The 27,092-nt window shown below is 44.9% G+C and overlaps 1 protein-coding gene and 1 pseudogene across 1 annotated transcript in view; both read left to right on the top strand.

The window, feature by feature from the left end:
* Positions 1-13,132, top strand: part of ZDHHC19 (zDHHC palmitoyltransferase 19) — a 52,839-nt gene extending 39,707 nt beyond the window's left edge. Inside the window, exons 8-9 of the mRNA XM_076002591.1 lie at positions 11,249-11,336; positions 12,764-13,132. Coding sequence (XP_075858706.1) covers positions 11,249-11,336; positions 12,764-12,789 — 114 coding nt within the window. The 3' untranslated portion in view covers positions 12,790-13,132. The remainder of the gene's footprint in view (positions 1-11,248; positions 11,337-12,763) is intronic.
* Positions 13,133-18,730: 5,598 nt separating this feature from the next.
* Positions 18,731-19,697, top strand: LOC105879828 (histone H2A.Z pseudogene; annotated as a pseudogene).
* The last annotated feature ends 7,395 nt before the right edge of the window (positions 19,698-27,092 follow it).

The following is a 27,092-nucleotide window of genomic DNA, read 5'->3' as shown; positions in this document are numbered from 1 at the left end:
TTATAATGAGATAAATGTTAATATCAGCCATTTTTTTCAGCCTTGTGCACAGGGGCCTTGGGCACAATCTGTGGTGGAGTATCACTTGTCTTCTTTGAACAAACAGGTGGTATAAGACTCTGTAGTTATCAAGTGGCTGCAAGGAGGTTCCTCTTTTTCTGGGAAGGAAACTCAAAGGAATGCATTAGTGCAACAAAATTACAAAGTTTTGGTCATCAAATCTTACTGAGAGCTCTCTATTTTCTGCCTGCTTTGGAACTGTAGTTGTTTAGCTACCAGTGTAGAGATAAAACTCACTGTCAAGGCTACTTAGAGCAGCCAGCCTTGGCCACCATGTGAACACTGAAAAGTCATTTGAAACATGAAGGAACTAAAAACACTATTTAAAAAAACTTTCCTGTTTATGGAGCCAGTTACAATTTCCCCCCTTTTCTTTGTTCATTCCTCAATCTTGGGGAATCAGGGTGTGGATCAAGCTGTCTGCTTCCTGCTGAAATGTGGTATGATTGGAGTATGAGGAATGAAAGTTTTTAGCCTGTTGCTGAAAGTGCTCACGAGTCATAGGTGAATGATTAAACGTCTCAGTACCACTACTTGTGTGTCTTTGCTTGTTCTTTTGAAACAGCATTTTAATCTACATTTGATTAATGTATGTGTTATGAGGTAAATCAAGAAAATCAGTAGTAAAAGGGAAAGGCTACATTTTAAGATCCTTGAAAGAATAGAGCAAATATCTTGAGGAATCCAAGAGAATAGTCTTGAGAACCAGTCTCTCATTTTCAAACCATCTCTGTTAACCTGTTGTAATCATGAAACTTGTTGTCTAATTTTGTCAACATGTGTTTCCACTTCTGTGGAGGTATTCATATAAGTGAAATATGAAGAATTAGCTATAATACAAGCACCCCCTTGTCCTGTTGAAGTATAGTCAAGAGCAATGTGATTATCAAGAACCACTTTGTAACCGGCTCTATAAGCAAGAAAACACTTTTTTTTCAGTATTTAAAAGAATTTTAATTGATATGTCACAAAAGCACTGAGCAAACAAAATAGGTAATAAACACTTTTAAATAAATTTTTACAATAAATTTTTTAAAGAATTTTAAAGAATAGCAGTGCAGAAAAAGAAAACATTTTTATAGTTTTTTTGTAGTTCTCTTATGTTTCAAGTTTCCAGGCCAGTAAGATTTGCTGACCACAACTTTGTAACTTCTCTTTTGTATGAATACACTCCCTTTTGAGTTTCTTTTCCAGAAAGATTGGAGGCTCCTTGCAGTCACAAGATTATTACAAAGCCTTACACCACATGTTTGTCTAGAGAAGACAAAATAAGAGATACCACCACAAATCATGCCCAAGGACCCACTGACCTTGCACACAAGACTGAAAGAATGACCAATATTAACCCCTAACTCACTGTAATACTAAAATCCCTACCCTGGGAGGGATTTATCTGCCATTTTCTGATTATGGGCTGAATGTAGTAGTATGATTTCTCGCTGCACCTGTGTGACCTGCACTCCACCCCAAACACGTAATGATGCTCACTCCCCTCGTGCATCACTCATTTCCCCTCCAGAACCCCTACCCCAGCCCTGTTGACTGGGGAGGCAGATTCGAGGCATTTCATACCTCCCTCCTCCCAGTTGACATGTCTACTGAAATAAATGCTTTCTTCCTGGACGATCCTCCTTGTCTCAGTAATCGGCTTTCCATGTGGCAAGCAACAGTGAACCCCCTTGTGGGTTCATTAACAATTTGAACTAGAGTCTAAGGATTTTTGCTGAGCAACTATTGCTAATGCAGTTTCATTAGTGATAATTTTCAAGGTTATGGATAGGTTGCAGGGCATGGATTATTGAGCTGTCATTCCCACCAGAGCAGTAGGGTATACCCAAAGAATTAGTTCTCTCCATCTGGGATTTCCCCGGGGAGGTACCGTTTGGGGCTCCCCAGATGGAGTTCTCATCTAAAATTCCCCTAGTTATTTGTGAAAACAATTTCAGGAAACTGGTCCAGTGAGCAACTGCAGATCTGTCATGGACTGAGAAGGGAGTGGTGAGGAGTCCTAATAAACAAGTGTCCCCTATCGTCCAGCTGGGTAAGCAATCCTAAGCCCAGGGAGTTCCTTCTTTGCCTCTGCAGACAAAAATATATCCAAGGGGTGCACAATATTATCTGTCCCTGCTTGAAGGTTTATAGAACCATTTTTGGGCAACATTAGGGTTAATTTTTTTTTTTTTTTTTTGGAGACAAAGTCTCACTCTGTTGCCCAGGCTAGAGTGCCATAGCATAAGCCTAGCTCACAGCAACCTCAAACTTCTGGGCTTAAGCAATCCTCCTGCCTCAGCCTCCCGAGTAGCTGGGACTACAGGCATGTGCCACCATGCCCAGCTAATTTTTTCTATATATTTTTAGTTGTCCAGATAATTTCTTTCTATTTTTTTAGTAGAGACGAGGTCTTATTCTTGTTAAAGCTGGTCTCAAACTCCTGACCTCAAGTGTTCCTCCCACCTCGGCCTCCCAGAGTGCTAAGATTATAGGCATGAGCCACCTCGCCTGGCCTAGGGTTAAAATTTTAAACCAAGGTTCTGTATAAGGGAGTTGATCCTGTCCCTCCAGGAGCTGACATGTCACTAGTTCTCCAAAGCCTTGAGGATACACCTTTTGCTGGCGTACTATGGTACGGCATGGTCCTTATCTGCGGGGTTAAAACATTTGTTAATAAGATAATCTAAAGAGGGCAGTGCAGAAAAGACTATAACAATCACGTTTTTACACTAGATGGTGAATGTAGAGAGACCGATTGCCCAGTAGAAAACACACTTGTGAGAGTATGGGTCGCTACTGTCACTGTGTATATGATGTCTGGTAAGCACTGAGTAAGAAGGAAACATGGGACCTCTGAGTATGGAGTTATTATTTGTACCCTGTAGGTGATCCAAGAGACAGGCTCCTGTAAATTCAACATATAGGAGGGTGCATTAGTGAAATTGTATACAGGGACAACTATAGGGTCAGAATGGTCTTGCACTGAATGAGGTTTGGGATGACAAACCCAGGAGTGAGACAGGTTAGCAGAGGAGGCAATAGTTTGAGAAATTCTAACTAAAGAGTTGTCTCACCAGACAAACAATAATCCCCAAGGAACAAACCAGGTGCATAGGGTATATACCTCCATGTTACTTCTTCAGAAGAGAAACTTTAGGTCCCCTAAGGGCTCACGACCCAGCCCACTGCTCCTCCAGTCTCTCCGAGGTTGAGGGATCCTGGAGGCGTGGGGTCTCTGGCAGCTCTCTGGCAGCGGTGCCTCTTTTATCCGAGTGTGATGAATCCATGAGTCAACTCCTATGAGTTTAACTGCTGAGTGAGTTGTCAGGAGCACCCCAAATAGGCCCATCCACTGTGGCTGTAGTTGGTCCCAAGGACGCTGGTTCCTTCAGGTTTTCAGTAACACCTGTCTCCTGGCTTTATGGAATGAAGGCGCATGTCCATTCAAAACTGGAGCTTGTTGGAAGCAAACTCAGAAATACTAGTTAGCATATTACCAAGCTGTTTTACATATGAGTGAACCTCCATCCCTGGGGTCAGACAATCACTGAGTGAGCCCTGGCTGGGAGCTCTTAGGCATGGTCTCCCACATAAAATTTCAAAGGGGCTAAGTGCCAGCTTAATTCTGCAGACCACCTGAATTCTCAACAGGGCAAGGATAACATTTTGTTCCAACTTAAATTGGTCACTTGACAAATTTTGGAGAGTCTCTTTTAAAGTTCTATTCATTTGTTCAGTTTTTCCTGAAAGACGGGGGTCTCCATGATGAAAGTAGTTTCCAATCGCTTTATAAAATCCTTGATATTCTTTGGGTGATTTGGGGAACAAAGTCTGTTCCGTTATCACTTTGGAGAGTTAATGGAAGTCCAGGCCTAGGAATAATTTCTTTTTAAAAGGGTCTTTGTGACCTTTGACACCTGTTCAGTCCTGGTGGGGTAAGCTCCATCCTAAAAAAAGCGTCAACAAAGACCAGGAAATACTGAAAATTCCCAGAGACTCGTGGCATCATGTTAAAGTCTACCTGTCATTCTTCTCCTGGGAAACTTCCTCTCCATGAGTTCCTGCCTTTAGGAGAGGCTGTGAGTCTCTGGGAGGCTTCGGGTTATTTTTCAAGTAGCTTTGGACTACTGTTTGAATAGTTCTCTGTAAGCTGAGCCCAGCCATATGGGGCTGTATCCATCGTAAGGTGGCATCTTGTCTAAAATGGGTGCTCTGATGAATCTGTTTAAGCATTGCTCTGACAAGAGTTTTAGGAAGGAGAACCTTGCCTTCCATGTTTGTGAGCCCATTTTGATCATTATATTTTGAGAATCCCCATGCTTTAGCTCTTTCTATATCCTTTTTGGGATCTTGGGGATCATGTTTATCCAATTGGAAACAGGCAATTAGAGTCAATTAACAACTCGTTTGTCAGGCTGCCCTTTTTGCCATTAAATCTGCCACAGTATTTCCTTTTGTAATATGAGTGTCTGTTTTCTGATGTCCCCGGCAGTGCACGATGGCTACCCTCCTAGGCAGTAACACTGCTTTTAATAATTCAAGAATCTGAGGCCCATATTTAATTTCTTTAATTTCAGAAGTAAGATATCCTTGCTCCTTCCAGATAGCCCCATGAGCATGAACCACCACAAAGGCATGTTTAGAATCTGTGTGAGTATTGATATGCTTATTTTTCTCATGCTATAAGACTCTGGTCAGTGTAGTCAATTTCACTTTTTGGGTGGATGTTCCAGAAGGTAGGGCTTGTGCCTCAATTACATGTTGGCTGGTAACCACGGCATACTCAGTTTTGCATTGTTCATGCTCCATGAAGCTGTTCCCGTCTGTGAAAAATTCTTTATCTAGGTTTGACAAGGGCTGATCAGTTCAATCTGGGTGGCTAGAATATACTGATCAATACTTTGAATGTAATCATGAACTGGGGAGTGAGAGTCCATAGGCAGCAAGGTGGCAGGATTGAAGGAAGACACTGCCTTTAGAGCTACATTAAGATTATCTAACAGAGGATCCTGATATTTGCCCAACCGGCCAGGGATTAACTAGTAGCCCCCTTCTGTTCTAGGAGGGGTAACATATACCGTGCAGCATGAACAGTTACCGGCTGTCCAAGTGTAAACTTGTCAGAGTCTTGTAAAATATCACAAGTAGTGGCAACTGTCCTCAAGCAAGTGGGCCATCCTTCTGCCACTACATCCATTTAGAGAAATAAGCCACAGGTCGTGCCTATGAGTCGCCAAAGTTTGGGCTCACACCCTAAGTCCAGTCCTTGTCTTTCTTGGATGAACAAATCAGAGGCTTATGCAAATCTAGAGGCACAGTGCGGGAGCAGTCATCGCTTCTTCTTTAATAGTCAAAAAAGCCTTCTGGCATTGTCCTGTCCAAGTGAGGGGCTCTTTTGCCTTTCTCTTTAAGGCTTCATAAAGTGGTTTGGCTATGAGGCTGAAGCTAGGAATCTATTATTTTTCTTTCTTTCTTTTTTTATTTTTAGACTGATTTCGAGCTTCTGACCTTGAGCAATCCTCAAGCCTCAGCTTCCCAGAGTGCTAGGATTACAGGTATGAGCCACCTTGCCAGCCTATAAGAGTTCTTTATACAAGTCTCTTATCACATATATGATTTGCAAATATTTTCTTTTATCTCCCATTTAGTAGTTGTCTTTTCATTTTTTTAATAATGGCCCTCTTCCCTTTTTCTTTTAAAGACAGGGTCTTGCTTTGTTGCAGTCATGACACACTACAGCCTCAAACTCTTGGGCTCAGCAATTCTTCCACCTCAGCCTCCTGAGCAGCTGGGATTACAAGTGTCTGCCACCATGCCTGGCTTGATAACAAACTTTTACTTATAGAAGTTTTGTTTTGTTTTGTTTTGTTTTTTGAGACAGAATCTCACTCTGATGCCCAGGCTAGAGTGCTGTGACATCAGCCTAGCTCACAGCAACCTCAAAGTCCTGGACTCCAGCGATACTTCTGCCTCAGCCACCAGAGTTGCTGGGACTACAGGCATGTGCCATCATGCCGGCTAATTTTTTCTACATCTTTTTAGTTGTCCAGCTAACTTCTTTCTATTTTTTTAGTAGAGACGGGGTCTAGCTCCTGCTCATGCTGGTCTCAAACTCCTGAGCTCAAACTATCTGTCTGCCTTGGCCTCCCAGAGTGCTAGGATTACAGGCGTGCCACTACACCTGGCCATATTTGTAGAAGTTTTTAATTTTGATGAGCTCCAATTTATTTTTTTGTTTGTTGTGCTTTTGGTGTCATATCTAAGAATCCACTTTCAAATCTGAGGTCATAAAGATTTACGCCCATGCTTTCTCCTAACAGTTTTATAGTTTTAGGTCTTACATTTAAGGTTTTGATCCATTTTGAGTTATTCTGTATGTACAGTGTGAAGTAAGGGCCCAACTTTGCCTTGCCTTCTTTCCCTCTTTCCCTCCTCTGTCTCTCCTCTTCTTCTCTTTTCTTTTCATCTTTTCTTCTTTTCTTTCTTTTCCCCTTCCTTATCTCTCTCCTCCCTCCTTTCTCTCTCTCTTTCTTTCTTTTTATTTTTTTTGAGACAGAATCTCTTGCTCTGTTGCCTGGGCTAGAGTGCCATGGCATCAGCCTAGCTCACAGCAACCTCAAATTCATGGGCTCAAGCAATCCTCCTGCCTCAGCCTCCCGAGCAGCTGGGACTACAGGCATGTGCCACCATGTCCGGCTAATTTTTTCTATGTATTTTTAGTTGGTCATTTAATTTCTTTCTATTTTTAGTAGAGACAGGGTCTCGCTCTTGCTCAGGCTGGTCTCGAACTCCTGAGATCAAGCAATCCTCCCGCCTCGGCCTCCCAGAGTCCTAGGATTACAGGCGTGAGCCACCAAGCCAGGCCTCTTCTTTCCTTTCCTTTCCCTTTCCTTTTCCCTTTCCCTTTCCTTTCTTCCCCCTCCCTTTCCCTTCTTCCCCTTCCCTTTTGAAGCTAGGAATCTAAATCCGACAAAGCCTTGCCATACCCAGGAATCCCTTGCAGCTGCTTGTGAGTGGTGGGGACTGCTACCCGGTTTATAGCCTCCCCTCGGTCTGGGAGGGGGCTTCGAGTCCCCTGAGACAATTCAAATCCCAAGTATTTGACAGTGGGCAGTGAGCCCACCAGGCCTTTCTCTGAGATGCTTTAAATCGTTCGTCAGCTAAAAACATTCAGTACAATTACAGCATGTTGCCTTGATTTAGCCTCAGTCTCACTCTTAATCAAAATATCATCTCCATACTGTAAAATTACTCCCTTTTCTAAAATTATTTTTCTTAAATCTGTGGCCAGAACTTCTCCAAAGATAGTTGAAGAGTTTTTAAATCCCTGGGGGAGGACAGTCTGACAGTACTGGCATTTTTGGTTTTAGTCCTTAAATCCTCCTATTCGAAAGCAAAGAATTCTTGTGATTCGAGAGCAAGGGGAATGCAAATGAAGGCATCTTTTAAGTCTATCACCAAAAACCAAGCAAAGTTGCCAGACAGAGTAGTGAGAAGAGTATAAGGATCAGGTACCACAGGATGAATATCTTCCACTATTTGGTTTATTGCTCTCAGATCCGGAACAAACTGATATTCCTGAGTCCCAGGTTTTTCAACTGGCTAAATGGGAGTGTTATAAGAAGACCGACAAGGCCAGAGAAGCCCATCATTTAAAAAGGCCATAACTAGGGGCTGAAGACCTTCCCTGGCTTGAAGCTGTAATATGTACTGCTTGAGTCGAGGGGGAGAGGTTCCCGGTTTTACCTTGGTACGAACAGGGTCCACGTGTGCCCTTCCACAGGGCATCCCACAGGGAGCCACATCTCAGGGCTGACTGGAATGAGGACTTCAGGAGGTAGCTCTCGAGGGACAGCCAAGAGGGCGAGCAGAGCTGCTCGCGAGGCACAGGCATGTTCTGGGGGGACTGCGATATGTGCTTGTTTATTCTGGAAGGTCACTGGAGCCTGCGATTGAGAGAGAAGAGCTCGACCCACCAGTGGGAGAGGGCACGCAGCCACATACAGGAAGCTGTGTGTGGGGAAAGAATTTCTAATAGCACGATCCAGTCAGTGGCTGGAGAAAATATCTTTGGGAGGGTTCCTCGGATACCCCAGTCACCAGCATTGAGTGTTTCGTAAACTTAGCCAATTTAAGATTTAAAACTGAGTAGGCTGCACCAGTATAAATCAGGAAATCAATCAAGTTTTCTTTCACTTTTGTGGTTACCCTGGGCTCCTGGTGGGACATATTAATCACTGGCCGTAATTCCAGAGATTCTGGGGAGTCCTAGAGACCTGTCATTCCATATTTTCTACATTTAGTCCCATCAATTGTACAGTAAGTTCCCTATCACTCTTTTGCTGTAATTTGGGCAATCTTTCTTCCAGTGACCCTTCTTCTTGCAGTAGACACATTGGCCTTTTTCTTTGTCTTTTTTTTGTTTGAAAACAGAGTTCTCTGTTCCCTGGGCTAGAGTGGTGTGGCATCAGCCTAGCTCAATCTCCTGGGCTCAAGCAATCCTCTTGTCTCAGCCTCTGAAGTAGCTGGGACTACAGACGTGTGCCACCATGCCCAGCCAATTTTTGTTTTCAGTAGAGACTGGGTCTTACTCTTGCTTGTGTTGTTCTTAAACTTCTGACCTCAAGTGATCCTCCCACCTCGGCGTCCCAGAGTGCTAGGATTACAGGCATGAGCCACCATGCCCGGCCACATTGCCCTTTTGCTAAGGAAATTTTTCCCCTTAATCTTTTTCCTCTTTGACTGGTGGTCCCTGTTGAGGGGACCCCCTAGAGTTTCTTGTCAGAACCGCTACCAAAAGTTTTGCCTGTTGTTTATTTCATATACCTTTCTTTTTTCATTTTGCTGTTCTTTAATCTGTTCACACTTTATAAAGACCTTATAAGCCACTTCAACCAAATGAGACATGGGCAGAGTGAGAGCCCCTTCTAATTTCTGTAGTTTTTGCTGGATATCAGGCATGCTCTGGCCAACAACAGTCATGTTAATTAACCTTGAATTATCAGGACCTTCTGGATCTATATCAGTGTATTTCTGATATGTTTCCATAATCCTCTCTGGGAAGGCTGATGGATTTTCATCTGTTTCCTGTCTTATTTCCTGAACCTTGTTCAGGCTTTTAGTTTTGGGAACCCCTTTCCTAAGCCCAGCCAGCATGCATTCTCGAGAGTGTTGAATCTTACCTTCCTCTCCATCGTTTGGGTTCCAGTTGAGGTCATGCCCTGGGACAGCTAAATGAGCTCCAGTTGTCACCTGGTCATTTGGGTCTTTGGCATGTAATCAATCAGCCTCTTCTCCAGCCTTTTCCAGGACAATCTGACGCCTCCTCAGAGGTTAACAGTATGCTAAGCAGGATCTGGACATCTGTCCATGTGGGGTGATGTGTGGTGAACACAGGGCCACAGCCTGAGCCTGAGCCGGCACAGCCAAACTGGAGCCACTGTCACGGTGGTCCAAAGGTCTTTTCCAACATGGGAGTTTCCTTCTGACGTCAAGATGGGGGTCTTAGATCTGGCTTCTTGTTCCTCAACCTTCTTGAAGGCTTCTGCTCTCTGCACTAGAATCTGACATTTAATTTGGTCTGGTTTGTTTTGATACAGAAGCATAAAAGACATAAGAGATTTCATCCCATTTCCCCACATGGTGACAAAACAAATCGAATTGGAGAATAGGATGGTAGCTCAGTGATCCATTAAGGGGCCATATCTCTGCAGACCCGAGAGAGTACTGGGGCCAGGCAGTATTATACAGTATTACACAAATATACCATTGTTTTCCTTCTTCATAGGCTCGTAACTATATTGAGACCAGTTTTGAGGAATACAGTCCAAAGGGCTACACTCAGGAGTTGAATTCTTATTTCCTATAGTCATATGCAAACACACACACACCCCACATGGACTGCGGTTTCAACAAGGAAGCCCAGGCAGTACCAAATACAAACAGCTGGAGGCCCTACTCTCCCAAAAAGTTGAGGCTTCCAACCCAAATGGGAACTCCAATGAATACCCCCCAAAAGGAGACAGGAGCTTCCCGCTGCACCAGAGACCCCCTGATTCTCCCTCTCTAGGCCCTGAAAGTACCTCCTTTCGCAAGCCTCTTGTACATCACATCAAACGTATTAAAATGTGCCTATGACCTACACATAGTATTTTTTGCCTTAAACTTTTTGAAGGAATTTTGAGAAAGTCGCTTTATAAATTATTTGGCAATAAATAACTTATTGAATTTTGATTGGCTATGATAGTTTTGTGATCATGGTGTATATTAGAAATTCTTGAAGCTACAATGAGTTTCTAAATGTAGTGCCATTTTCTTGAATACTGAATGAATTAATTTACAAGCCAGTTAGTAAACCACTAACAACTTAAAATCAGCCATGGTAGTAGTATTTACACCATGGAAATCAGCAAACACTATAAATCCGTGCAGTGTTAATTCATAGCTCCTGACTGATTTACCCCTAACCACTGGGGAATTGTTTGGTTTTATTTTTTTGAGACAGAGTCTCACTTTGTTGTCCAGGCTAGAGTGAGTGCCGTGGCGTCAGCCTAGCTCACAGCAACCTCAAACTCCTGGGCTCGAGTGATCCTTCTGCCTCAGCCTCCCGAGTAGCTGGGACTACAGGCATGCGCCACCATGCCCGGCTAATTTTTTCTATATATATTAGTTGGCCAATTAATTTCTTTCTATTTATAGTAGAGACGGGGTCTCGCTCTTGCTCAGGCTGGTTTTGAACTCCTGACCTTGAGCAATCCGCCCGCCTCGGCCTCCCAAGAGCTAGGATTACAGGCGTGAGCCACAGCGCCCGGCCTGGTTTTATTCTTTTAAATCGCTACGTGATTCAAATGTATAGCCAAGAATCTGGAAGAAGTTCAGGATCTTGAGTCTACTTAGAGAGACCAGAACAGGGACTGTGGCTCAAGAGGAACCCAGACATGATTCCATCGGGAAGGGGGAACCCCGCAGGAAAGACAGGGTGTGCTCTCGGGAAAGTGCTCCCTGCCTCCAGCCTCAGGCCTTGCTCTTGGGGAGTCCTAATTTAGATCAAGGGCTAGTCAAGAAAGGGTTTAATCTCTTTATATGTTTGTATCTGTACTGCAGTCTGTTCTGTTTCACTGCCGCCATTTTATTCAGCAATCTTTAGCCTATTTATTGTGTTTATTTTACTTCTCTTTTTATCTTTCACTGTTAACAGTCCCTGCCAGCAAGCAGAATGGAGGGGGCCCTGCCGGCAGGGAGGAACTGTGGCTGCAGCAAGCTCCCTGGCCTTTCCTGCACCAGAGGTAGGTGGCCTAGGGGAAGTCCTTGATCTTGAACTGAGACATTTAGGGTCTGCGGGTGGCCTCACCTTCAAAGTGCTGGGGCCTCTCCAGACAGAGGAAGTCTGTGAGCCTCAGAAGTTTCCTGAAAGCGGCTGGAGACAACTCAGCCAAGCCCAGCTCTGAGAGGCTGTGTGAAATGGGGCAAGAGCTTGGGGTTATTGACAGGGGAGGGATGAATGGAGCATGGCGTGTGCCGTGGTGGGAGGACAAACCTGATTTATGTGTTTCAACACAGAGAACTCTCAAAACAAGCTGTGAAGTAAAAAATGAAAGTTACCAAACCACGTGTATGGTACACTTGCCATTGATGTGAAAGCACTCACTTAAAAACAGTACAATAGACTGGGCATGGTGGCTCACACCTGTAATCCCAGCACTTTGGGAGGCTAAGGCCAGGAGGATCGCTTGAGGCCAGGAGTTCAAGACCAGCCTGGGCAACATAGCAAGAACCATTCTCTACAAAAAAATTAAAAATGTACCTGGGTGTAGTAGCACTGTAGTCCCAGGAGTCTGAAGTTACAGTGAGCTGTGATCATGCCACTGTACTTCAGCCTGGTTGACACAGCGAAACTCTGTCTCTTACAAAAAAGCACCTTGGCTAGGCACGGTGGCTCATGCCTGTATTCCTAGCACTCTGGGAGGCCAAAGTGGGAGGATTGCTTGAGGTCATGAGTCTGAGACCAGCCTGAGCAAGATCCCCATCTCTACTAAAAATAGAAAAAAATTAGCTGGGCTTGGTAGCATGCACCTGTAGTCCCAGCTATTCGGGAGGCTGAGGCAGGAGGATCACTTGAGCCCAGGAGTTTGAGGTTGATGTGAGCTAGGTTGATGCCATGGCATTCTAGCCCAGGCAACAGAATGAGACTCTGTCTCAAAAAAAAAAAAAAGACTCCAAATAAAATCCAGCGTATCTCCCCAAGGACACAGAAAGGAGAGTAGGGCTGGATGTGGTGGCTTATGCTTGTAATCCCAGCACCTTGGGAGACTAGAGGATCAATTGAGGCTAAGAGTTCAAGACCAGCCAGGACAATATAGTAAGACTCCATCTCTAAAAAACATTTTTTTTTTAATGAGCTGAGTGTGGTGGCACATGCCTACAGTCCCAGCTACTTCAGAGGCTGAGGCAGGAGGATTGCTTGAGCCCAGGAGTTCAAGGTTATAGTGAGCTATGATTGTGCCACTGCACTCTAGCCTGGGTGATAGAGGGAGATCCCATCTCAAAAAAAGAGAGAGAGAGAGTGAGTGATTACAACTAACATTCCCCCCTTTATTCACAGAAGGGAAAGGGAAGATGTAGACATTTACAACAGGTTTACTGTGCCCCAGACTCTGTGCTGGGTGGATTAAGAACTCAGGACACTGTAAGACTTACGTGTCTCATTCTACAGATGCTGAAACTGATGAGCTTCAGTGACATTAAGAAACTTGCTGGCCGGGCGCTGTGGCTCACGCCTGTAATCCTAGCTCTTGGGAGGCCGAGGCGGGCGGATTGCTCAAGGTCAGGAGTTCAAAACCAGCCTGAGCAAGAGTGAGACCCCGTCTCTACTATAAACAGAAAGAAATTAATTGGCCAACTGATATATATATAAAAAATTAGCCGGGCATGGTGGCGCATGCCTGTAGTCCCAGCTACCCGGGAGGCTGAGGCAGAAGGATCACTCGAGCCCAGGAGTTTGAGGTTGCTGTGAGCTAGGCTGACGCCACGGCACTCACTCTAGCCTGGGCAACAAAGTGAGACTCTGTCTCAAAAAAAAAAAAAAAAAAGAAACTTGCCTTGGGGCAGTAGAAGTTCTGGATTTATATCTAGCTTTATTGGACTCCCAAGCAATCAACAACAGCAGCATCAGCAGCAACTGGCAAGAGCACTGCTCCCCATTGCTACTGCTGGGCTAAGAGTGATGTCATTTAATCCTCCTAAGGTTGATATTGTAAGGCTGGTGGCGGGCCCCCTCCCTTCCCTAGATCAAAAAGAAAAGGCTCATGAGACCAGACCCTCCAAGGACAAAACTGCCAGGCCCTGCTTAGAGTATCCACACCCAGATGTCCACCTGGATAAGAATGTTTTGGCTCCTGGATTCCACAAATACCTCCAGCCCCTCCTAAAATCCCCAGCTCTTCCCGCCAAAAGTCCCTAGCCAAGCCCAAAGGATATAAAAGGCCTCAGCCCCTTCAAACAGTGGCGACTTCCGGCCCCCCCCCCCCCCCCCGCTCTTGGGGCCCCAGAACCTCATCCACGAGTGTATAATAAAGCCACGTGGTTTGGCCCCCCACTCTTTCTCTTTCTGTGTCTCTTTTCTTTTCGCCACCGCCAAAAAACCTTACAGATATTAGTAGTATTCACATTTTATTATTCACATTTTACAGCTGAATAAAATGGGATGCAAGAGAGGCTGAGCTGGCCCAAAGTGACACAGATCTGTCTCGTTCCAGTCTGTTCACCAGCCCACTCCCTGGCCTCTCTCCACCTGCCCCTCCCACACCCAGGAGATGCTGTGCCCCTCCCCCAGGGAAGATGTTGGCAGAACCCGGGAGACTTGGAAAGGGAGAAGGCAGCCACATGGGGGTTAGCAGATCAGGCTGACTGATTCAGAGGGTTGGGGTACATGAAATCCCGTGGCTATCTGGATGTCATCAAGGCTTGTGATAGGAACACGATCTTCAAAGCCTGGGGGTCAGAAGGAGACAAAGAGATGAAACTGATACTGTTTGTGTTGTGCATTGAATTGTGCCCCCAACCCCTGCAACCTTGCATATGACCTTGTTTGGAAATGCCATCTTTGCAGATGTAATCAAGGTAAGAATGAACTCATACTGGATTAGGGTGAGCCCTAAACTCAATAACTGGTGTCCTTACAAGAGGAGGGAAATTTGGACACAAAGACTCAAAACTACAACTACAGAGGGAAGAAGGCCACATGAAGACCCCTCAACCGCTAGGAAGAGTCAAAGATGGATTCTTTTTGTCAACGGAAAAAAGCCAAGTCTGCAAAATAATTTTAAAGAGATTTATTCTGAGCCAAATTTGAGGACCATGATCCGGAGCCACTGCCAAGAGGCCTTGGGCAAGTGGACTTGCTGTGACTGGGTTACAGTTTGGTTTTTATACAGTTTACAGACAAGGGTTATGGGTAAAGCCATTAATCAATGTGTGGGAGGCATTGGTTTGGCCCAAAAAGAAGGGCCATCTCGAAGGTGGGGGCTTACAGGTTATAGGTGGGTTTAAAGATTCTTTAGATTGTAATTGGCTAATGACATGAAGCTTTGTCTAAAGACGTGGAATGTTTTAACATAAACTGTTTACCAGAGATAAGCCACCATTTGTTGCAGATTGAGGGCCTGCAGGTTTGTCTTGCATACCCTTAGGCCTGTTAATGGGTTACAAAGGAAGTCTCCAAGAAGGGAGGGGGGCATGATAAGGCCTGTCTGACCTCCCTCCTCCTGGCAGGCAACTTTGCCCTTGAATATTCCTTTGGCCACGAGGGGGTCCATTCAGTCAGCCGGTAGGAGTTGAGCATTTTAGTTCACATTTTCCAGAGCTTTTGGAGCAAGCATGGCCCTGCTGACAACTTCACTTAGGACTTCTGTGAGAGAATGTATCTCTTTTGTTTTAAGCCATCTAATTTGTGGCAATATGTCATAGGAAACCTGGGAAACTAACACAGCTTGGTTGCTCCATAGGTGATTGGGCAATTGCATCCAGAAACACGCATTATTGTCAACATGTCGTGTGGACTTGCGTAGTGAGCAGAGAGTTTTATCCTTGACCCTAATTTATTTTATTATCCTCTTGGATGAAAATAGAGAGAAAGCCTACCAATCACATTGGTGGATTATGCAAAACCTGGAGAGATGGTTAATATTGAAGACAGGATCTACATCCAAAAACACCTCAATGAATGGCAAAAACCCAACGAGGACAAAGTCCTTTATTTGGGTTCAAAGAGCCATTTGCACAAATGCAGGATGGGGAATCCTGGGCTGGATGACACTCACGTAATAAAAGGTGTTGGCCAAAAGTGGAATATGAGTCAATAACACATTGCAGTCACTGAAAAATATTTGTCTCACTTCTTTTTGTTTGCTCCATATATATATTTGTTACTCATTTAACCCTAAACTCTCCCCCATTTATATATTGCTTGTTAATGTCTACTGAATATATTCAAAACATTAGCTTCCACCTTCCTGAACAAATCTGTCCCAGGGCCTTGTGGTTTGCCCCAGATCTCAGCCACAACTGTCATCTTGAAATTCCCCCCACCAACAGCTAGAAATTGCTCCCCATTTAATCGGCTCTTGGTACCTGGATCCCATTTCTTCTTCCTTTTTCGATTTCTCTCTTGTTTTAGCAGAGCACATCTTCCAGCAGCTTCCTGATAAAATGGGTACGAGGGAGATACATTTTTTTTTTTACTTGAAAGGTTATTTCTGTTTTCTTTTTCTTTTCTTTCTGTATGTTTAGACACAGATTCTCACTATGTTGCCCAGTCTGGTCTTGAACTCCCCAGCCTCAAGTGATGGGTGGTATACTTTTGAGATATTCTCTGAAAATGTTTCAAAGTCACCCTTAATTGCTGGAGATTGGATATTTTTTTTTTTTTTTTTTTTTTTGAGACAGAGTCTCGCTTTGTTGCCCAGGCTAGAGTGAGTGCCGTGGCATCAGCCTAGCTCACAGCAACCTCAAACTCCTGGGCTCCAGTGATCCTTCTGCCTCAGCCTCCCGGGTAGCTGGGACTACAGGCATGCGCCACCATGCCCGGCTAATTTTTTCTATATATATCAGTTGGCCAGTTAATTTCTTTCTATTTATAGTAGAGACGGGGTCTCGCTCTTGCTCAGGCTGGTTTTGAACTCCTGACCTTGAGCAATCCACCCGCCTCGGCCTCCCAAGAGCTAGGATTACAGGCGTGAGCCACAGCGCCCGGCCGGAGATTGGATATTGTTGTCCCTCAAAAGTTAGGAGGTCTTGTTCCATTGTGTTCTCGCTTCCAGAGTTGTTACTGAGAAGGCCGATGCCATTCAGATTCTTGAGCCTTTGTGTGCAATCTGGGTTTTGTTTTGTTTTGTTTTGCTTTTTCAAAACTTGTAGGATCTTCTCATTGTCCCAGTGAGCTGTCCCAGCAGATCCAGAGATGAATAAGTTATAATCTTAAGGAGCTACAAGCCCAATAGAGAAGCCATGTGCATTGGTTATCTATTGTTGTCTAGTAAATCACCCTGAAAGTTAGAGGGTGATGAACATGTTAAACAATGAACATTTATTATCTCACCTGTGAACAGGAATCTGGGCATAACTTAGCTGGGTGCCTCTGGCCTCAGGGTCTTTCATGACAAGATGGATCAAGCAATCACTGGGGCTGCAGTCATCTCAGAGGCTTAGCTGTGGCAGGACCTGCTTCCAAGGGTAGTTGTGTGGTGATTGACGAGCCCCAAGTCCTTACTGTCTGTGGGCTAGAGACATCTGTTCCCTCCCACCTGTTCCTTTCCATAGAACACACTAAATTGGCAGTTTGCTTCCTCCTGCCGTGTTCTTGTTAGAAATGAGTCAATTAGGCTGAATGCGGTGACTCACACCTGTAATCTCAGAATTTTGGGAGGCCAGGAGGATCACTTGAGGTCAGAAGTTCGAGACTAGCCTGGGCAGTACAGTGAGACCCCAACTCTTCAAAGTATTAAAAAAAATTAGCTGGGCATTGTGGTGAGTGCCTGTAGTACTAGCTACTTTGGAGGATGAATGGGGAAGATTGCTTGAACACAGGAGTTTGAGGCTGTAGTGAGCTATGATAGTGCCACTGCACTCCAGCCTGGGTGACAGAGAGAGACCCCATGTCAAAAAGAAAAGAAAAGAAAAGAAAGAAAGAAAGAAAGAAAGAAAGAAAGAAAGAAAGAAAGAAAGAAAGGAGTCAATTAGCCCAGCCCACTAGTGTTCCACCTTTAAAAAGAAGAGGTTAGGCTAGCTGTATCCTGTATTCTCTGCCAGCCCTGGCTTGCTGGGTTTCCATCTCCCACTCATCTCTCTGGGTTCCATAGGCTCCAGGCTGTCAGGCTGTCATAGCATGGATTGCTATGCAAGTAACGCAATGTAACAGGCATTCCAGCCCCCCGATAGCTGTCTTCATTCCCTCCTTCCCTCTGCTCAGGCCTGCCCTGGGGAGCCATGGGTCTGTGGTGAGCTCAGCTCCTTATCTTAATTCTGCAAACCTATTTTGAGGTTTGGTCTTGTTCCCAGCTGAGCACTCAGGTACTAGGGTAGTAGTGTCTTGGCCTGGAATCTGCCCAGCACACCATGAATCATCAGTGGACAGGGTCTTCCAGAAGTCCTATAGTCCATCTCTGCTGCAGGCAGGGCTACTTCTGTTCATCAGTGATAATCTCTAAGTAGGTACAGAAGAAATCGTCACACCTTCAGGGTAACATGTTACATTTTGCAGATCCTCCATAGTGAGTTTTTTTCTTAGATCTACCCTAAACCCTTCAGGAAACCTTTAAACAAAACAAAGCTATATTCTGATGGCTTCTGGATGGAGAAATCAGGCCGGATCAGCCCCACTCAGCTTTCCCTCACAGAAGTGAGGGCTCAGGCCTCCAGGCAGGAAGGGGACCCATTCCCGTCACCTTGTGCCCTCTCTGGCAAGGCCCAGCCCACACCTGCCTTGGCCAGAGCTGCAGTTGTCCTTGGCACCCTAAAGGCCTGCAGATATTAGGTAACAGGTCTTGGCCAGACATTCTGGTTTGGCAGGTACAAGCTACAAGTTAAAAATTGTTCTAAAAATGCAGCACAGCTGCCTAAACACACAGGCCTAGAGGAGAGGCTGTGGGCAGAGGCCACGGTCAGTAGAGGGATGTGTTTTCCACAGGGACTTTGGGCCCAGAGCTCTGACCCAAGGGAAACATCAACCTTGAGACCTGCTCCCCAGAGATGGGACTTGTGGCCCTCAACCCTCTTAGCCGTTTTCTCTAGAAGTGACTCAGCTTCCGAGAGAAAGCTGCTCTGGCCCTGCCTGTCGCAGGGACACGCCTCCCCACCTGCCTCTGCGCTGGCGGTTTGCTTTTTTGCTATTTTGATGGTTTGTTGCATTTCCATACTTTTAGGCACCTTTGCCCTCCCTTACTTCTTAGTTTCTCTTCCCCTTCTTTCTTTTCCTCTTTTTTCTCTCTTGCCTCTTCTCCTCTGTACCCACTAGGTAATGAGGGTGAGTTTTCCTCTCTCCTCCTGAAGCTCTGCCCTAAGCCTGTAGGACCCGGCCAGGGGAGGGAAGCAGCCTCTCGTCCCTCCCGTCTGCGACCCTGGGGAATCCCCTCCGCCTCTCTGGGCCTGTGTCAAATGGGACAATAATACCCACTTGATCCTCTGCCTCACGCAATGGCTGGGAAAATCAAAACAGGGGACACTGACTTCTGTACACACACGTAAGGACTTTTCAAAAGTTTGCTTCAGGCAGTTTGACTCACGGTGCGACGAAGGAGTAGGCGGTGGGGTCTCGCCGTGTGTCTCATTAGCCCTTTCCCACCTTGCTTGTTTGGGCTGCAGCTGAGTTCGAAATGGCTGGCGGTAAGGCTGGGAAGGACTGCGGAAAGGCCAAGACAAAGGCGGTTCCCGCTGGCAGGGAGCCGGCTTGCAGTTCCCGGTGGGCCGCATTCATCCACACCTGAGATCCGGGACGACCAGTCATGGCCGAGAGGGCGCGGCCGCCGCCTGCACAGCGCAGCCATCCTGCAGTGCCTCGCCGCCGCAGAGGTACTGGAATTGGCAGGAAATGCATCAAAAGACTTAAAGGTAAAGCGTATTACCCCTCGCCATTTGCAACTTGCTGTTGGTGGAGACGAAGAATTGGTCTCTCTTCAAGGCTACAATTGCTGGTGGTGGTGTCATCCCACACATCCACAAGTGTCTGATTGGGAAGAAAGGACAACAGAAGACTGTCTAAAGGATGCCTGGATTCCTTATTGGCTCAGGACTCTAAATACTCTAACAGCTGTCCAGTGTTGGTGATTCCAGTGGGCTGTATCTCTGTGAAAAACACAATTTTACCTTTTTGTAATTCTATTTGAGCAAGTTGGAAGTTTATTAGCTTTCCAACCAACCAAATTTCTGCATTCAAGTCTTAACCATATTTATTTATTTATTTATTTATTTTTTGAGACAGAGTCTCACTTTTGTTGCCCAGGCTAGAGTGAGTGCCGTGGCGTCAGCCTAGCTCACAGCAACCTCAAACTCCTGGGCTCAAGCAATTCTTCTGCCTCAGCCTCCCGAGTAGCTGGGACTACAGGCATGCACCACCATGCCCGGCTAATTTTTTGTATATATACTTTTAGTTGGTCAATTAATTTCTTTCTATTTTTAGTAGAGACGGGATTTCGCTCAGGCTGGTTTTGAACTCCTGACCTCGAGCAATCCGCCCGCCTCGGCCTCCCAGAGTGCTAGGATTACAGGCGTGAGCCACCGCGCCCGGCCTCTTAACCATATTTAAATGTTACTGTGGGTTCAAAGAAGCTATTGATTCTGAAGTAGTGGGTTTTGATTGAGTTGACTGTTTTTAAAAAACTGTTTGGATTTTAATTGTGATGCAGAAGTTATAGTAACTAACATTTGGTTTTGTGCAGATATTATTTCCATTCTGGTGGATGAGCTCAATAAAGGTCATATCCCCCCAAAAAATAAATAAGTAAAATAAAAGTTTGCTTCAGTTCATTCATTTGTTCCATATTAATTAAGCACCTGTAATTTGCCAGGCATTGTGGTAGGTTCTGGGGTATATAAAGAGGAATGAGAACCACTTGTGGAGGGGTCCCCAAACCTCCCCTTCAGAATTACATGAAGGGCTTAAAAACAAACAAACAAAAAAAACCCTCCTGACATCCACCTGGGCACACAGGGTGGGAATCTGCAAAGGTGGGGCCCAAGGAGGCAGGTGAGACCTGTGTTTTTACAGCTCCTTGGGTGAGCCAGCCCCCCAGGGCTGGAAACTGTGTGTGGGTGAGCTGGGGGTGGGGAGGGCAAAGCCCAGGTCCACTCTGGGAAGGATCAGAGGGGCCAAGGTGGGAGGCAGGGGGACCAGGTGGAAGTGGCTGGGGACAGCGAAACATGGGGACATTTTTCACCTGCTCCTTGACTGGGTCAGCCCACACACGTTTCCAGACTGGCCAGCAATTCAAGGCCTGTAATGGATTCTTTTAAAAAAGTAATAAAACAGGAAGGCACAGTGGCTCACACCTGTAATCCCAGCACCTTGGGAGGCAGAGGCGGGAGGATCACTTGAGGCCAGGAGTTTGAGACCAGCCTAAGCAAGAGCAAGACACAGTCTCTACAAAAAATAAGAAAATTAGCCAGGCATGGCGCCTGTTGTCCCAGCTACTTTGGAAGGCTGAGACTGCAATGAGCTATGATGACGCAAGTTGCATTCTAGCCTGGGCAACAGAGCGTGACCTTGTCTCAAAAAACCAAAACAAAACAGAGAACATTCATTCTATTTTATATTTTATAGCATGAATTGTACCCCATTCAAAACAAAAAGTAAAGTAAAACCTAATGCCTCCAACCTTAATCGTTAGAAAAGATGGTTTCTTCTAGGAAGCATAATCTGATGTTAAGCAATTTCTTTATTCTACTTCAGTATCTTTTTTTCTCTTCTGTTAAATTGAAAGTTAAAATGCATATCTGTAATTTTAAAATGGCAACGGTGATTCTGTTTTTCATTCCACACTTATTTGAGTATCCAGGCAAAGTAAATGGCAAAAACAATGAATAAAACAGAGAAATCCCATCCCTGTTGGAATTTGTATCCCGGGTGGGGAGAGAAAAGAAGTCAAAATAACCGTATACGATAAGAACACATCGAGTGTGATGGACAATAATGAAAGGCTAAGGAGGAAACCCGAATTAGGGGTGAAGAGTATGAAATAAGAGGAAGGAGATGGGGTTGGAATTTTAGCTTAGGGCAGTCTAGAAGTCCTCCTAAGAAGATAACATTTTAAACTTTGTCATTACAGAAAATGTCAAAGTGGAGAGTATGTGACAGTAGAAAGAATAATGAATATGAATACCCACATATGCATTATCCAGTTTCAACAAATATTAACATTTTGCTAATTTGTTTTGTTTTGTTTTTTGAGACAGAGTCTCACTCTGTTGCCTGGGCTAGAGTGTCATGGTATCAGCCTAGCTCACAGCAATCTCAAACTCCTGGGCTCAAGTGATCCTTCTATCTCAGCCTCCCGAGTAGCTGGGACTACAGGCATGTGCCACCATGCCTGCCTAATTTTTTCTATATATTTCAGTTGGCCAATTAATTTGCTTTCTATTTTTAGTAGAGACGGGGTCTCACTCTTGCTCAGGCTGGTTTTGAACTCCTGACCTTGAGCGATCCTCCCTCCTCGGCCTCCCAGAGTGCTAGGATTACAGGTGTGAACCAGGCACCTGGCTGCTAATTTGTTTTTAAGAGACAGGGTCTCACTATGTTGCCCAGGCTGGAGTACAGGGGCATGATCATAGCTCACTGCAGCCTTCAACTCCTGAACTCACTTGATCCTCCCACCTCAGCCTCCTGAGTTGCTGGTACTACAGGTGTATGCCACCATGTCTGGCTAATTTTTAAATTTTTTTGTAGAGACAGGGTCTCATTATGTTGCCTGGACTGATCTTAAATTCTAGGGCTCGGGCCGGGCGCGGTGGCTCACGCCTGTAATCCTAGCACTCTGGGAGGCCGAGGCGGGCGGATTGCTCAAGGTCAGGAGTTCAAAACCAGCCTGAGCGAGACCCCGTCTCTACCATAAAAATAGAAAGAAATTAATTGGCCAACTAATATATATAATATAAAAATCAGCCGGGCATGGTGGCTCGTGCCTGTAGTCCCAGCTACTCGGGAGGCTGAGGCAGGAGGATTGCTTGAGCCCAGGAGTCTGAGGTTGCTGTGAGCGAGGCTGACGCCACGGCACTCACTCTAGCCTGGGCAAGAAAGCGAGACTCTGTCTCAAAAAAAAAAAAAAAAAAAAATTCTAGGGCTCAAGCAATCTTCCCCCTTGGCCTCCCAAAGTGCTGGGATTACAAGTCTGAGCCACTGCACCCGACCCAATTTGGTTTTATCTAATCTTCTCCAACTTTTTGTTTTTTGTGCTAGAGTTTTTAAAAGCAAATCTGAGACATCACATCAATTTTCTTATAAACACGCCAGTAAGCATCTTAACTGATAAGGATGTTTTTTTAAAAAAGATATATCTTCCCTACTCCCAACCAAATTAACAATAACTCCTTAATATCATGGAATAACCAGCCCATATTCTCATTGTCCAATAAATTAAAAAGTATCTCTTTACAATTGGTTTTGAAACAGGATAATATAAAGGTTAATTTTCAGTGATGACTTTTTCTTTTTACTTTTTCTCTAGTTTTCAGATTTTCTACCATGAACATGTATTGCTTTCATAACTTTTAAAAAATATAATTTTGAAAAAAAAAAGAAAAAATGACAAACTGCAGAAAAAGCTTGCAGCAAATATGGCAAAAGATTGGGTTCAGAAATAGCTCATCAAGACTGATAATGAGCAAAAAACATGAACTAAATTTCATTCAAGGGGAACTTCAGCAGTAAGCAAACACCACACTGTACCAGATGAAGCTAAGGAGATGCAAGCATATTAAAAACAACACAAAAGCTGCACAGAGTTGGTGAGAGCATGCTCACATACTTCTAGAAAAGTGTAAATGGTTCCAGTCAGGTACAGTGGCTCATGCCTGTAATCCTGGCACCCTGGGAGGCCAAAGTGGGAGGATTGCTCAAGGTCAGGAGTTTGAGACCAGCCTGAGCAAGAGTGAGACCGCATCTCTACTAAAAACAGAAAAATTAGCTGGGCATGATGGTGCTCATCTGTAGTCCCAGCTACTCAGGAGGCTGAGGCAGTAGGATTGCTTGAGCCCAGGAGTTTGAGGTTGCTGTGAGCTAGGCTGACGCCACGGCACTCTGGCCTGGGCAGCAGAGCGAGACTCTGTCTCAAAAGAAAAGAAAAAGAAAAGTGTAAAAATTGTTCCACTCTAGGGAGCAATATAGCCATAAAGAATTTTAAAACTATATACAAATATATGTTTGTCTTTAACAGCAAAAACAAGCAAACTAAATGCCCAGCAATAGGATAATGAATAAATAAATGATGGTACATCAACTTGATGGAAGATCAGGCTGCCATTCAAAATTCTATTTATGAAGACTAGAGGATTGTGAATGAGAATTTATGATAAAAATGTTATGTGATGTGCAAAAAATAAAATAGATTACTATGACTGTAGCCAAATAGTAATAAAATATGCATGCATCTGGACAAACAGGAAGAATATAAAGAAAGAAAATAGCATCGTTGGGCGAGAATCCTGATATCACAGGTGACTTATTTTTCTTTCAAATTTTCCTTTAATGCCTTAATACTGTTTTTACAGTAACTCTTTTTAAGGAGAAGTCAGGATGTGGGTAAAAAGTTGGAGTAGTGGAAAATACGCCCATCCCCTCCCTCTGCTGAGGTCTGTGCCTCCAGGCCAGTGCTTGCCAGTCTCACCGCCCCACACCCTGGGAGGGTTCGGAAGGAGCCAGTGAGGTCACCTGCATTTCAATGCGCTGGCAGACCCTGGCGCCTGCAGCACTGCAGAGACAGCTCTGCTGGCTGTTCCCCTGTTCTGAGCCCACCTCCCTGCCAAGTTCTTTACAATACTTTATCTTAATTTAATTTTCACAACAGCTCAATGAGATTTGAGAGTTGGGTAACTTGCCCAAGGTCACATAGTGGGGAGAGAACAGTGCCAAATTCAAGCCTCTGTTCTTAGCCTCTGTTTTCCATTGCCGTGCAGAGTTCTCCAGTCAGCCCTGCCACATGGCTAGCTGTGCAGTGGGGCAAGCTCCTTCGCCTCTCTGTCTCCTAGTCACTCTTAGGTAACAAGGTGAGGGGCCTGGGGAGGAAGGTGTTTCCCTGGATTTGGACTCAGAGCTCCTCGTGGGTCTGCGCAGTGCAAAGGATGGCGGGACCATCACCTCTACTGACTCACCCATTCGTTCATTCTTGCATTCAGTGCACATCTACAGAGCACTCTGAGTGCCAGGCACTGTGCTACCTGTGAGGATATGAGTAATAAGACACGGTCCCATCAGACAAAGGGAAGGAGACACATCCTCAGAAAAGTGTAATGAAATTCAAATGTCAACTGCTCAAAGCGGATGTGCTGGACTGTGTTATAAAGTCTCTCTCCACTTCCATTCACTTTCCTATCACCCTGTTGTTTCTTCATGTATTTATCACGGTTTGAAATTCTCTTAGTCACTTATAAGTTCCACGAGGATGGGGACTTTGTCTTGCTCACCTCTGTATTTCCCAGGGCTTCGCACTGGGTGATCACTGCATGGATGTGTCATGCTTACTGAGTTATCTGAGCGAGGTGTTCCAGGCATTTGCAGAGCTGAGCAGAGCAGGGACCCAGAGGAATGATTTTGGAAGGAAGAGAAGGGAGTCTCACCCAGTACAGTCTGGGAAAGGGAGGGAAATGTACTTTCATTGGCAAGACGTCATGAAAACATTCAAGACCCTTCAAACCCAGGAGAGAGGTGACTGGGGTGCTGGAACACAGCCCCAGGATCTGGAGGCAGAGATCCTGACCGCAGCCTCAACCCACAGAGAAGCCAGAACCAGAGGATGTGGCACTGGAGGGAGCCTCAGAGCTCAGCCAGGTCCATACTTTCCAGCTCCAGCTCCTGCACTTTGTAGGGGGAGAAGATGGTGAGTGGCTCACGGCTTTAGGTTTCACTGGTTTCAAAGAGACATAAAAGATTGAGACATTAAAAAGGTTGCATTCCCATCAAACTAGCAATTTATCTTCTGTAGTTTGGCCTAAGCAAATAGTGGCAAGATGAGGGCTAAGATGAGTGCAAGGATGTTCATCCCAGCATTGTTTATAATGATAAAAAGTTGGAAAAAGCCTTGTCCAACCATAGAGGAGTAGCTATTAATAAGTAATAATTGGTACATATGATGAAATAGTATGTGCTCATTAAAGTGCATTCATGGACCTGCCTAGTTAACAACCTTCAAAGACTACTCAAGATGTATATTTCATGAAAAACCATGTTTCCAAATAGTATTATATGTTTGATATTCTTTCATTTTGGCAATTTTATATATATGTATGTATGAGACAAAACATATATTGGTTGTCTGAGTGACAGACCTATAGGTGATTTTTCTCCTTTTTTTCTTAGTTTTCCCTTAAATTTTCTGCAATAAATGTAAATGACTTGCATATTAAAAATGAAATGTAAATACAGATAAATAAGATATAGATTATACTCTGGAGATGGGGGTTAGGCAGGTGTGAAATAAAGGGAAAAGCCCATCCAATTCTGGGGACCAGTATCCCTGGGGGAGAAATTGGTGCCCATCCGCCCTGGTAGGAAATGAGAGGAAGGAAACCCAATCCACTGACTCTAATCAGCTTAGCGCTCATTCAATACACTCAAGGCTGAGTCTGCTGGGTGCAGGGATAATGGGATTAGAAACACAAAATTGATTTCTTGATGGCAGGATCTTCAGGGCTGTCAGAGTTTGGTGGAGATCAACCGCGCTACTCCAGGCCTCCGCACGGGGTGTCTGTCCCCCAGGAGGATTGAGGGGTGGCAGAGCCTCCTCCCTGGTGACCCCTTGCTTGTCAGTCCCCATTCAGGGAGCTCTTTCTTACACCAAATTAAATTTTCTGCCATTGTAATTATAAATAAAATAATTTTATTATTCTCCTCTCATCACAGAGCACTTGAAAGACATGAAAAATATATACTTGGAATAAATATGAATTAGAAGGAAGAAAAATATCATCAATAAACCCACACCCTGCATATATAACCCACTCATGCTTCTATACTTTTTTCTCTGCACTTCAATTCATATATAGGCATAATTGGCATCACCCATGTCCGCCCTTGGGGTCCTCATCTTTTTTTGAGACAGAGTCTCACTTTGTTGCCCAGGCTAGAGTGCCATAGCGTCAGCCTTGCTCACAGCAACCTCAAACTCCTGGGCTCAAGGAATCCTCCTGCCTCAGCCTCCCAAGTAGCTGGGACTACAGGCATGCGCCATCATGCCCGGCTCATTTTTTTTCTATATATTTTTAGTTGGCCAATTAATTTCTTTCTATTTTTTTTAGTAGAGACAGGGGTCTTGCTCTTGCTCAGGCTGGTTTCGAACTTCTGACCTTGAGCAATCCTCCCACCTCCACCTCCCAGAATGCTGGGATTACAGGCGTGAGCCACCATGCCCAGCCCTCATCTTTTCATTTACCATCAACAATAAAGTTTCTTTTTCTTTCTTCTTTTTAAAAAATGTTTTGTTAAAGAATGAGGCCTCAAAACATTGGGTAAAGGCCGGGCGTGGTGGCTCACGCCTGTAATCCTAGCACTTTGGGAGGCCGAGGCGGGCGGATTGCTCAAGGTCAGGAGTTCGAAACCAGCCTGAGTGAGACCCCGTCTCTACCAAAAATGAAATAAATTAATTGACCAACTAAAAATATATATACAAAAAATTAGCCGGGCATGGTGGCGCATGCCTGTAGTCCCAGCTACTCGGGAGGCTGAGGCAGTAGGATCGCTGAGCCCCGGAGATTGAGGTTGCTGTGAGCCAGGCTGACGCCATGGCACTCACTCTAGCCTGGGCAACAAAGTGAGACTCTGTCTCAAAAAAAAAAAAAAAAAAAAA

This window comes from Microcebus murinus, chromosome 1, assembly GCF_040939455.1.
Source record: "Microcebus murinus isolate Inina chromosome 1, M.murinus_Inina_mat1.0, whole genome shotgun sequence".
NCBI lineage: Eukaryota > Metazoa > Chordata > Mammalia > Primates > Cheirogaleidae > Microcebus > Microcebus murinus.
Note: the sequence above shows the minus strand (reverse complement) of the source record. Positions and strands in the feature narration are given on the sequence as shown.